The sequence below is a fragment of the Mercenaria mercenaria genome, chromosome 1 (assembly GCF_021730395.1).
Source record: "Mercenaria mercenaria strain notata chromosome 1, MADL_Memer_1, whole genome shotgun sequence".
Taxonomy (NCBI): Eukaryota; Metazoa; Mollusca; class Bivalvia; order Venerida; family Veneridae; genus Mercenaria; species Mercenaria mercenaria.
Window position 1 is genome coordinate 3,952,988 of NC_069361.1, and position 12,808 is coordinate 3,965,795.

Consider the following 12,808-nt stretch of genomic DNA (forward strand, 5'->3'; position numbering starts at 1 on the left):
TCATTGTTATGTCGTTCTTGTTAACAGTATTCGAGTCAACGTACGATGTTATCTTAACATATTTTGTATGTGACAGATTGAATACTAAATTCATTTAGATTCAGTACAAAATGTTTGTTAAGCTCGTTGACTAAAAGTATTAATTCCTCTTTGGAGCTCGAATCATGTAATTTTATTCACCCATGTCAGGAAAAATGCAATACAAAATATGATTAATCTGGTATCTTCAATCATTTCAAACACAATCAGACAAAGTTATTGATAGAACCACATGATCAGGACATTTTCACTTGCCTCGCTTGTCCTCACAGAGTAGTAAATTGAGAAGAAAATTAATTATATATATATCCGTTTTAGCGACCAGGCCTTATCATTGTTTAAACTTCATTGTTTATCCCTTTCTATTTCCAATTTTTGAGGACCATGTGTATGCAGCTGCCTACATGGAGTACATGTATCTACGCTCCTTCAGGTAACTTTTGCTTTTCTTTGTATCCTGATACTCATAAAAAAGTACATACAAAATTTAACACTTCTTTCGGATTGGTATCGTATGAGTACACTGGCCAAGTATGTATGTTTTAGCTTGTAAGAAATCGAACAAATAAGGAAAACGAAAAGGAACACTCAACAGTTCAAGTCAGTATATATATATTGCAAATATATTTGTCTACTTAATTTACACACGGTACATATACATATAAAGTAAATAACAAATTGAGCATGTGACATATAAAACCTTTACCGATTTGGAAAAATACTATCTTGATCAAATTTTCTATATTGATCAATTACGTAATAGAAACAATATAATTATTACAAATTCTAAGCTGAATATTAAAGCTTAATATCTGAAAGCCTCCTCTAACATTTTGTTTTTGTTAACAACATCGTGATTTATCCGGTTAGTAACAATTTCTGTTGAATGATGAACTGACATTTGTATGTATTTTAATGTTTTCCATCCAAAAATATAGTCAAGAAAAGGATTTCTTTAAAGAAGTCTATATGTTACATTCGGTCTGCGAAGGCTCCATGATGACGGGATGACATGTCACGATGAGTTATTTAACATGTTAACGGTATTAAGGTCTGCGAGAGTGCCATGGTAGTAAAGAACAGTGTGTGCTTAAAAACAAGAGGGCAATGATGACCCTATATCGCTCCCCTGAGTTTAGTTTGACCGGGTGACCTAGTTTCTGACCCCATATGATCCAAATTCAAACTTGACCTAGAGGTCATCAAGACAAACATTCTGACCAATTCTCATGAGTTTCAAATTTAAAATGTGGTTTTTAATGTTTTAACAAGATTTTCCTTTAAACTGGCCTAGTGACCTAGTTTTTGACCCCACATGACCCAGTTTCGAACTTGGCCTAAAGATTATCCAGGAATCAAGAAGACAAACAATCTAAACAAGTTTCATGAAGATAGGGTCACATATGAGGCCTCAAGAGTGTTAACAAGTTTTCTTTACATTTGACCTGATGATCTAGTTTTAGACCGCACACGACCCTGTTTTGAACTTGCAAGTTTGTATCAGATCAAACTATAAACGAAGTCTCTATATGGCTGCAAAAGCACAAATAGCAATTTTGGCCCTTTAAGGGCCATAACTCTGGAACCCATGATGAGATCTGGCTAGTTGTCGAAGCGAATCGTGATATGCCAATAAAAGTTGTACAAGTTGTATGCAAGTTTGATTAAAGTTTATCGCAAAATGTAGTCTCTATCGTGTTCACAATCAAAACTTGCAAAATTTGGCCCTTTAAGAGGCCATAACCCTGGAACCCATGATGGGATCTGGCCCGTTTTCGAAAGGAACCGAGATATTATGCCAGTACAAGTTGTGTGCAAGTTTGATCAAAACTGATTTCAAAATGTGGTCTCTGTGTTTCGCAAGGAATTGTGGACGGATGGACGACGGACGAAGGGCGATCACAAAAGCCCATCCTGTCACAACGTGAAAGGTGAGCTAAAACTAAGAACAATTTCAGCAGGCACTGAGATTAATACGAACACAAACAATATAGTTATGATAAGTTAAGTACACAAATGATGAAGTGCAAATTAATACTGAAACACATATATAAATCATTTATCTTTACCATAGTACATGAAATAAAACGATGTCAAAGACCAAGAAATAATAGCACAACACAACTGACTCAAAGTAAAAGGTACGGCCGAAACTAACTACAAAAACCGGTTTCGAACATCACATAAAACATGTTACACATGTTTTGACACATACATGTCAGGTTTCTGCAAATACAACTGAAGAAATGCCATTGCGTGCCTCTTAATTAAGATACACGCTGATACGTGGACACACCTTCTTAAACTAAAGACTTGTATTTGAGCTAAACACCAAGTGCTAATGATCATCCATTTTCGGGAGTTACAGGCACCACCGAGGAACCGGCTCAACAATTCTAAAGATATGTAGTCAAATACGACTTCCTTAGACATTTAAGTAATACTGATTGGAAAGAAATGTTGACGATATAAAGATTTCAAAAACACTCATTCTGAAACAACACTGTAAGCATTACCGTGTACCGAAAATTAGGCATAAGGACAGGCCGATCAAATCACAGTGTTCAGTGCTCAGAATGGCTACTTTTTCATTTATGCTTTGCACTTTTTTGTTTGGTGTCCGATTTTCTGGTTAATTCCTGCATTGTTACATAATTTTAGTTTGATTTATGTACATTTCAATTTAATAAATCTCTAAAGATAGCAAAAAAAAAAAAAAAAAACGATATCAGTATGGAATTCAATCCGCTTATGTAGATGTGATGCCAAGTTTTAAAAAAAAACATTATCGCGTATCTTTTTTATCACTTTGTGGTTTTATTGTGATACAGTAACATTATAAATTCCAACAATAATTCTTTAATGTGTGCATCAACATAATATAGTAGATAATATCGCCAGCATATACCAGATACACTGCATTTTAATTCAGCAGTTGCATTGGATACACCCACGGTGAATGAAAATATGCGATGCCTTTGTCTTTTTTAGCTTTCATTTATTTATGATGGCATTTAACCTCAGGATATATTCGGTGAATGCATAAAATCACATGCAAAGATACCTTAAATCAACACACTGGCAATATAATCAGGCAAGAAATGAATAATTTACTAAATTGCCAACCTTTACAATTGTTCAAAAAAACTCCGTTCTTAAACAATGAATATCTGCATACAATATCAAGTGAAATTTAGTAATCCCATGTGCGATCTCAGTCGACGTATTCTCTATTTAATACATGAACGATTCATGAGGTGGCTCACATATTAGCTGAGGAATTCATTTTCTGGCCGCTATTTTTCACTTGTACCGTCTTTATTTATACTGGTGATATCAAGAATAACAGCACTATTTTGCCCAACATTTTATCATAGTCTAGTCCAAGTTTCCACAATAACTTGGCCACTGTCTACCACATCATCGCCTGCAACGACGGAACTCGGAGCTTTCTCAGGAGGACTGAAGAAAAAAAAACATATATAGATGATGTACACGTTAAATCTTTGTTTGAAATCACTTTAAATGCATTTTTTAGCATCACAGCTGATGGTGTGAAAATAAAAACAAGGAAGAATACACATGCTATATTAGTATATAAAAGTACCGGCGTTGGAAAACAGGATTGTTTACGTCGTTCAACCCTGCTATTTCCTCGTGACTGGAGCGATTACAAAATCAGCCATGTCGACAGCCGCATTTAAACGTTTCGGAAAGTAACAGCCATTTAACGTAATCTCTAGTAGCCTAGGAGTTAATTTGCAAATCCAAATACCATTTTATGGAGCATTTCAAAACTATACACAATGATTGTAGGATCATTTCAAACTGCAAACTGAACAACAAAGCCTGACTTACTTTGTTAGATCCATCTCTTTTTCTGAAACAACAACATATTGCATTTAAAGTTATTTCGACCTTGTTCTTGAAACGAAACATTACAGAATGTGACAAATTTTGATAAAGACGACAGAGGTTTTGGAATCCTTTAATAAAGACATATACAATTTCTGAATCATTATAGTGAATGTTAGCTGTCTCTACAGCCGAAACAGTACGTGTTGTATACCTTGATTCATTTAAAAAATATATATATATTACATCTGGACAAAGAAATATTTTGCAATTACCTTATGGTACTAATCTCAAAAATAGTTTAATTAATATATGATAAATACCTTCAGATGATCTTCTTCGAATAATTGCTATAACCAGGAATGAGATCAGCAACAAAACAAGACCACCAACGCCTATCGACACTCCCAATATCACCTTGTCATAGTTAGAATCCGTTATAGCTAAATGAAAATGATAAAGTACAAGTAATACATTGTAACATTTTCTACTATTATGCTTAATATATGGCTATGAGCAGGAAAAGTTATAGCAAAACATTAAACCATTAAAAGAATCCATCTTAGATGATACACATCGACGGATTAAATCGATTGAGATTTTCTGTATATACAATCTTTCGCCCACACTCCTACATGCACTTACACACGTTTTGCTTCTCACCCCCTTCGCTCCCACCCCTCAATATCGGAATATGCATTTACAATATTTTCGCTCACTCCCCTCGGAATATACACTTACACCTCTCTTGCTCATCTCCCCTCCTTGCATTTTCACCTCTTTCGCTCCAATCCCTCGATATATACATTTACACCTCTTTCGCTTCACCCTTCTAAATGTCATTCGCTCAAACAACTCGGAATATGCATTAACAACTCTTTCGGCCCCGCCCCCACCCCACCTTCGGAATACATATTTACATCTCTTTCGCTCACAGCCCTCGGAATTTTTCGCTCCCACCTATATGCACTTACACCATTTTAGCTCCTAGCCCTTGGTTTAAAAACAATATACCTTATTATTCTCCCACCGGTTTAGATAGAGAATAATTCCAGTCATGTTGTTAAGGCGTTAATGTCATGTTAAAATCCTGTTTAGAAAAGTTGCATATATACAGTCAATGCTTAGAACCATAATCTAACGCCATTTTGTTTTGTTATGTTCTGTTTGGGACCGTATTCTTACTCAAAATCTCAATCTAAACTTCGGTTACTCATCCCCCAGGGACAAATCTGGACCCTCTGGCTCATATTGATAACAAACAATGTAAAACCCCAATGGGTTACCAGCTCAGAAAATAGTTGACCAAATAATATTATGCATTTTCATTCCCAGAATTAAAATATGTAGGCAACGATTATATGGTGAACATTTTATTCTAAAAATTCCCGGTGAACAGAGAACTGTCTAATTACCTAAGTTAAAGATAAGGTGTTTCCTGGCTATAGCCTTTGGGACAAATTTCCTTCTTCAGTCAGGATCACCAGCACATCCTGATATTTTAAAATTTGTCCTTTATATGTTTCTATGTCAAATATCTTTTCTCTCTCCTGTGTCATCTTTTATGTTATGTGTGGTTGACATGACTTTTATTATGTCATACCACTTAGACAGAATATCTTTTTAAAATCAAATTAATTTATCTTTATTAAGCCATTTATTTATTGCCTTGCTTTGTCATGTGTGTGTGTGTGTGTGTGTGTGTGTGCGTGTGCGTGTGCGTGAGCGTAAGCGCGCGCGTGTGCTTGTGTTACTGCTGTTGCAAGTATTTCAAAGGTATAATGATGCTTTCTGCTATTGTAGACTGCTGTATCTGAAGCTTTGACATACCTATCTCACAGTAGTCGCCTTCATAGCCTGTGTCGGTGCAGTCACATGTATAAGAGTTTACCTTATTTGTACAGGTGCCATTGTTAAAACACGGACCGCTTTCACATTCATCTATATCTGCAATGGTGAAGTGTGAGTGTCAGATTAGATCTCATTTCAATAAAAAGAATACAAAGTACTGACACATATTCTAGAATGCTACTAACAAAGTTAAAAGTTAAGCTTCGGCCATTCATACAGAAGTAGAATAACTACATCTACATCAGAACTGTTATTGGATTTAACGTCGCACCGACACATGATTGGTCATATGGCGACTTTCCAGCTTAATGGTGGAGGAAGACCGCAGGTGCCTATCCGTGCATTATTTCAATACTAGCGGGCACCTTGGTAGAACCACCGACCTTCCGTAAGCCAGCTAGATGGCTTCCTCACATGTTCAAGATTTTTTTTATAAAACTTGCAAAAAAGAATACTGATCCACTTACCGGTTTCACATGTGTCACCTGTGTATCCTGCTGCGCAAGTGCATTCAAATTTTCCTACCATATCAATACACTCACCCTCATTCAAACAGGGGCTTGAGGAGCACTCATCAATGTCTGAAGTTACATGTATAGTATCGCATCAAATATCAAAAATGTATATAAATATAAAGAAGATGGTGAACGCTTTTTCTTCGAGATTAATTTCATTTCGACATAGACAAAGTTACGAAACTGTTTCTTCAGAACATTCAGCATTGTAAAATGTACTATTAACAAGTAACAGCTGATAAACTGTATTAATACTAATATAGCAAAAGGGGCTTTAAATGAGGAATATGCATTAATTCTTAACATTTCTAAGTTAAACAATAAAACTGTTAAAAATGAAATTTAGACTAAAACTAGAGCTGCTTTCGAGAAAAGCGCATGTCTCCTACAACAGTTACTGCCTAATCATCTAAAAAGTATGTCAGTCTTTATATACATTTTACTCACTACAAATATACCTCTGATGAGTAAAAAGGCTGATATGGGGAAATTAAAGGGCCATAATTCTGAAGTGCCTCGGGAGATTTGGCTTGTTATCGAGACTGCCCGAGGACTTATGGTCATACACATTTTGTTTAAGTTTGGTGAAGATCGGATGAAAAATGTTTGATTTAGAGCGCGGACAAGAGTAAATAGGCCGATTTGGCTAGTTATCGAACTGGGCATAGGACTTATGGTCAAACACATTTTCTTCAAGTTTGGTGAAGATCGGATGAGAACGGTGTTCGTCTTTGAATGCGGACAAAATTTGTAATAGACTGTCACACACACAGACAGGAGTAAATCAATATGTCTCCCATACCACTGTTTGGTGGGAGACATTACAACCATCCGAAAAGATCAACAGAGAAAGCTTCAACATTTAGAATCCGATTTTCATTATTTTTCTCTAATGTTATGTTTCTGAACGTGCTTGCTAAATATATTATATGTTTTGGAATGTCTAGAAATGACCTTTTTTTATCTGAAATTACATCCTATCGCTTTGACTGCAATTACGTTCGTGAAATTAAGTCATTTAGTATCTTGAGCGCTATAATGAACACCGCTGAAAACGTATTCGAACCTTTTAGCCTCTGTCTGTCCACAATTGCTTACTCTGTAATAAATTACTAAAGTATGAGATACTTAACTACTTGCTAAGACATAATTCTTACAAAGTTATACAATGACAAGGAATAAATAACTGAATTACTTGTTTCGCAGACTGGACCAGTGTAACCAAGGTAACAGTCACAACTATATTCATTGATACCATCTTCACACTGACCGTGACCGCTACACAAAACACCAATACAGTCATCCCTATCTGAAATAAAATTACTTATACAAAATATTGTGTTATTATATCATTGCTTTAATTAACTATCGGGACCTCCGTGGCCGAGTGGTTAAGGTCGCTGACTTCAAACCAATTGCACCTTACAGACATGGGATCGAACCTCACTCGAGGCGTTGAATTCTTCATGTGAGGAAGTTATCAATTTGGCTTACGGAAGGTCGATGGTTCTAACCAGGTGTCCGCCCGTAATGAACAAATACACGGAGGGGAACCTGAGGTCCTCTTTCACCATTCAATGCCGGAAAGTCGCTATATAATCCATACTTGTGTCAGTGTGACGTTAAACTCAGCAAAATACAAGAGATTTTGGAGGACAGCTGCCCTCGACTATTCCACAGCCTTGTCAACTGAATGGATATTAAAGTCTAACAAGGAGAAAAAACTTTGTATAAATGCAAAACAGAGTTATGGAACCTGTACAATGCATGTCAATTTATATTAGTGAACAGTTATGTGAAGTTTCAATCCATTCCAATAAGTAGATACCAAGCTTCCAGTTTACATACAAAAACTTAACCAAAAAATGCTAAGTAGAAAAAGGAGCACGATGCTACAAAATTACAAAACAGAGTTATGACGCATGTACACGGCATTTAAAACCATCATAGTGAACGGGTGTGTGAAGTTTCAATCTATTACAACAAATGTGTACTGATATAACAGCTAACTTGCAGAAACTTTACCAAAAACTGCTAATTATTTTCCAAAAACAACAAAATTTAGCCATGAAACCTGCGTAGTGTTAGTCAGTTTATCATAATGAACAAGTGTGTGAAATTTGAATCCAAAACAAGTGGTTACTGAGATACCAGTTTACATAAAAACCTTAACCAAATCGGGACAACGACGCGGACGCGACGGAAGGGCGAATCCAATATCTCTACCTTTTCTTCTAATGACTGAGTTAAAAATTAACTAACGATAGTACTCAAGACTTTTTAAACGGTTTGTATCTAAAGACAAAACAACGATAACTCGTATGCATTAAATACCTCTCCTACATGACTCGCATTAATTGAAACAAGTTAACACATGTTATGTTTGAGAAATAATTGATAAAGTCTGCAGACAGTTTAACACAGGTATTTGGTGCAAAACTGAAGCGCAGAATGGCATAAGCATGGAAAATAAGTATGGTTGAAGAGTAAAACGGGTATTGATACACAATAGCACTCTTTTTTATTTTGGGTTTAACCGTTTTTCAACAGTATTTCAGTTATGAAACGGCGGACAGTTAACCTGATCAGTCATTCTTGACGGCAAATTCCCCAAATGATCCAGAGGTGGAGGATGAATGAATACTGTCGGACAGAATGTCCTTCTATCAATCATCACGGAAAACATATGCCTCACCTGAGGATCGAACTTTCGACCTCGCGGTCCTTAGCTTTACTCTCTCCCTACTGAGCTAAGCGGTCGTACTACAAAGTTTAGACCAAAAGAGGTCAGCAATTACAGATACCTGCAATTCTATCTTCTTACAGACTTGTGGTGGCTTATAAATTCTTATGCAGCAGTAAAACAAATAGTTGTTTCCTCTTGCGATATATACATGTTTACATTTACAACTGTATTTAACTATGCAGCGTCTAACCCTTTATGTGATCATTTAGGTCTATGAAAAATCAAATCAGTATATAGTGCTTAAACAGTATGTACTCACTTGTGCAATTCTTCAGATTGGTGAGGTAAAATCCTGTGTTGCAGGAACAAGAAAACGTTCCATTCTCATTGTTACAGACTTGCTCACAGCCGTCAATGTCAAGCTCACACTCGTCATTGTCTGAAATCAAGTTTAACAGAAGTGATCACATTCCATGTATGTTTTAACTACAACGAATGAGAAGGATGTTACGTCGATAAAAAATAGTCTTCTTGAAAAGTTCCAAGATATTTCGTGTAATAATCTCTATGACTATTTAACTGTTATAGTTTGGTCTAAACAAATTTTTACCATACGTATAAACAGACGGAGAGAATTACGACGCTCGCCTTATGCTCCTTTGGGATCATGAAGAATATTCAATTTTACAATGATACAAATCCACTTAAGCCGGTTGAAGGGGGGGGGGGGGGGGTGTGTAAGAGGGTGTTCCACATTTCATTACCTCTGACGAACAGACTTAATCAAACCGAGTCTGTGGTTACCTTCATCACACTCGAGTTCCGCTTTGTTTGTTCCATACTTTCAAAAGATCTTCTCACAGATTTTATTAAATTGCAGTCTGTATGGGTAGGTATGAAATGTTGGTTGTTGTGTTAAAGACATTGCTCATTATATAACCGCGTGTCCCCTTGAATTTTGATTTATGCACTTCTGTGAACGTGAACAACTCTTACCATCACAACTTTTATCATCGCTATGTAAACTGTATCCAGCCTTACACCCACAGGAGAAACCTCCAACACTGTTGGCACACAGTTGGGCACAGTCGTGAGTACCTTCATCACACTCGTCTATATCTGAAAATAACAATACACCTCTGCAAATGAAAGGTCTAGCCTTTTTGACAAGTAAATGCAACAAATATTTTATAAATGGATTTTTATATTTCTTCATTTTGAATCGAGTAAATTATTTGTACATAAATACTTTTTATCACTGAAGATGTCTGATATGTCCAGTCATACCTATTCGTATTCGTAATTATATGGTACGCGCTATTATCCAATAAGCATGGACCTACTTTTACGAAACCACAATTAGTCCCTTCAATGAGAGAAAACCTGTGTTGAAGACATGAAATGTTATTAGCATAATAAATTGTTTAAAATACCGGAAAATCATTGTGTTCATGCTGTAGCTAGAAATCAGTATATTGTAAATGTATCCATGACAAAAGAAATTCTGTAATATTTTACAGATAAAGGCTATTAGTGATGTACATAATTTGTCGCATAAATGACATAAAATATACATGACTTGCACGATGAAGTCATACTGCATTCACATCGTTCTTGACGTCACGTCTTTAAACGCGCTCGGTGACTTAAAACCAATATAACTCATGAAATGGAGGAGATAACAACTTCAGACTTTTAAATTTAAAACGTAAAATAATTTTCTTCATGAATGTTTTGTATCTAAATTACTAATTCAGGTTTTGTCCTGGAACGTCCCTTGTATTAAAAATAATTTTACATAGGCATATTTTAATATAATCCTGCTGACGCGTGCCCGTTGTTTTTAGAAGATAATACTAGATTAAGCCGTACCATAGACAGTCAATACAAAATTCATTTCGTTGGAAGCGCTTACAAAAAAAAAAGATATATATAGGATCCGTCTGATGCATAGATCACATCCAGGTCTCAGTTTGAAAGAGTCTGTTCAAAAGAAATACTGAAATGTACAACAACCCTCTGGCTTCAAGGAACTCTTTAAAAACGATATTGAACAGACTCCACGGTCCCAGAGGAACACTCTTATGATCGAAACAATAATAGCATCTCAGAAAACAAGCACGTGTGGAGAAAAAAGAACGTACCATCACAACTTTTGTTGTCATCATTTAACGTATATCCACTCTGACACAGACATTCGTACGACCCTTCATTGTTGTTGCAGATCTGACTACATCCACTGGTACCATTATTACATTCGTCCACGTCTGTAATACAAGTAACCATGTTTGTGTAAAATATCGTTATTTGAGAAAATACAATAGTCATGCAAATGTACATGCAGAGTAATTGAATCAAGTAGGGCCAATATTTAAGTTGGAGTATACTATAGATATATGCAGAGAGGAAAATGACAGACCGAGACACTGCACTGGGACATTACCAAAAATACAGCATCAGTTTTTGTTAATAATGTTTAAACTGTTCATGCTGACAGATAGAACTGGAGGAATACGAGCAGAATCCACCGGTCAAACCCATCCTGATGACAAGGCAGTCAACTCTCACCCCTTATTATTTCAAACATTGCTTAACTTTCTATTTATTCCATTTATAATTGGATAATTCTTAACTAAAAAGTTTTTACTTTTCAGATTTTAAAGTTTAAAGGTTTTATTTAACAAATTAACAGTCCATACTGGAGATTGATCATGGGGATTGGTCTTACATTTTGTTCAACCGCTTAGCTAAATAGGGCAAGGGCCTACGGATCAAGGGGGCGTGAGTTCGATCACAGGGCGAGGCGTATGTTCTCCGTGACGAATGATGAATGGCAGTGTGTTTGAAATCGTTCGTCTTCCACCTCTGATTCATACGGGAAAGTTTGCAGTTACTTATGGGGAACAGGTTAGTATTTCAACAGAACTCATTCAAACTGATTAGGCTGCATTACTGAAATACTGTTGAAAACGGCGTTAAACCCAAAGCAAACAAACTGTTACATTCAGAACTGGATGTATAAAACGTTACCAGAGTATCAGTGTTCCAATCACAGATCACCAAGTATAAAATACAAAGCCAAATTTAAAAGTAACTTACCATTACATGTTTGATTGTCCGCGGCCAGCATATAGCCCTCAGAGCAGGAGCACTCATAGTAACCTGCTGTGTTATTACATATCTGTCCACAGCCGTCTACTTCAATACCACACTCGTCAAGATCTTTCAACATAATATTTAATATATTTTATACCACTCATTATAACCAATGTTATTATCATTTCAATGTCATTCATAACATATACATAAGCAGAACTTTGTATGCAAATTACATACAATTCTATTACTTTACAACTGGCAGAAGACAATTTGCAGCTTGTCTGTTTCCATTTTTTCTCAGATAGGAAATTCTTGAAAATCTAAAGATGTTTTAGTATCCTGACCTTATTCCTGATAAATCGAAATAGCACTTTTAACTACTTTGACTATTCTCAATGTAGGGGTTCCAGATAAATCGAAATAGCACTTTTAACTACTTTGACTATTCTCAATGTAGGGGTTCCAAAGCGTATCTAAATTGTAGACATTTAACAAAAATGTATTACTTTATTTAGAACCTGAATATCTATTTATTTGAGAATCAATCAAAATTCTAGTGCGATATATTCAAAATTAATAAACTTTCATAACTAAAAATAAAAATAAAAAAAAAAATACCTTCGCAAGTTTCGTTGTCAAACAAATTTAAGTAATACCCAGGATTGCACGAGCAAAAGAAGCTACCCGCTGTATTTTCACAAAACTGGGAACAATTGTTTAAGTTCTCTGTACACTCGTTGATATCTTCAAAAAAATGACAGAC

The 12,808-nt window shown here is 35.7% G+C and overlaps 1 protein-coding gene across 2 annotated transcripts in view; it reads right to left on the reverse strand.

Moving 5' to 3' along the window:
* Positions 1-640: 640 nt before the first annotated feature.
* LOC123545138 (fibrillin-1-like) overlaps positions 641-12,808 on the reverse strand; it is a 32,893-nt gene continuing 20,725 nt past the window's right edge. For both annotated transcript variants that reach the window (XM_045331446.2, XM_045331444.2), the window contains 11 exons: positions 12,664-12,789; positions 12,046-12,168; positions 11,091-11,213; positions 9,943-10,065; positions 9,266-9,385; positions 7,456-7,569; positions 6,213-6,326; positions 5,725-5,841; positions 4,218-4,337; positions 3,898-3,919; positions 641-3,501 (listed from right to left, as the gene is read on the reverse strand). In XM_045331446.2, the coding sequence (XP_045187381.2) occupies positions 3,411-3,501; positions 3,898-3,919; positions 4,218-4,337; positions 5,725-5,841; positions 6,213-6,326; positions 7,456-7,569; positions 9,266-9,385; positions 9,943-10,065; positions 11,091-11,213; positions 12,046-12,168; positions 12,664-12,789 (1,193 nt within the window). In that variant the 3' untranslated portion in view covers positions 641-3,410. The remainder of the gene's footprint in view (positions 3,502-3,897; positions 3,920-4,217; positions 4,338-5,724; positions 5,842-6,212; positions 6,327-7,455; positions 7,570-9,265; positions 9,386-9,942; positions 10,066-11,090; positions 11,214-12,045; positions 12,169-12,663; positions 12,790-12,808) is intronic.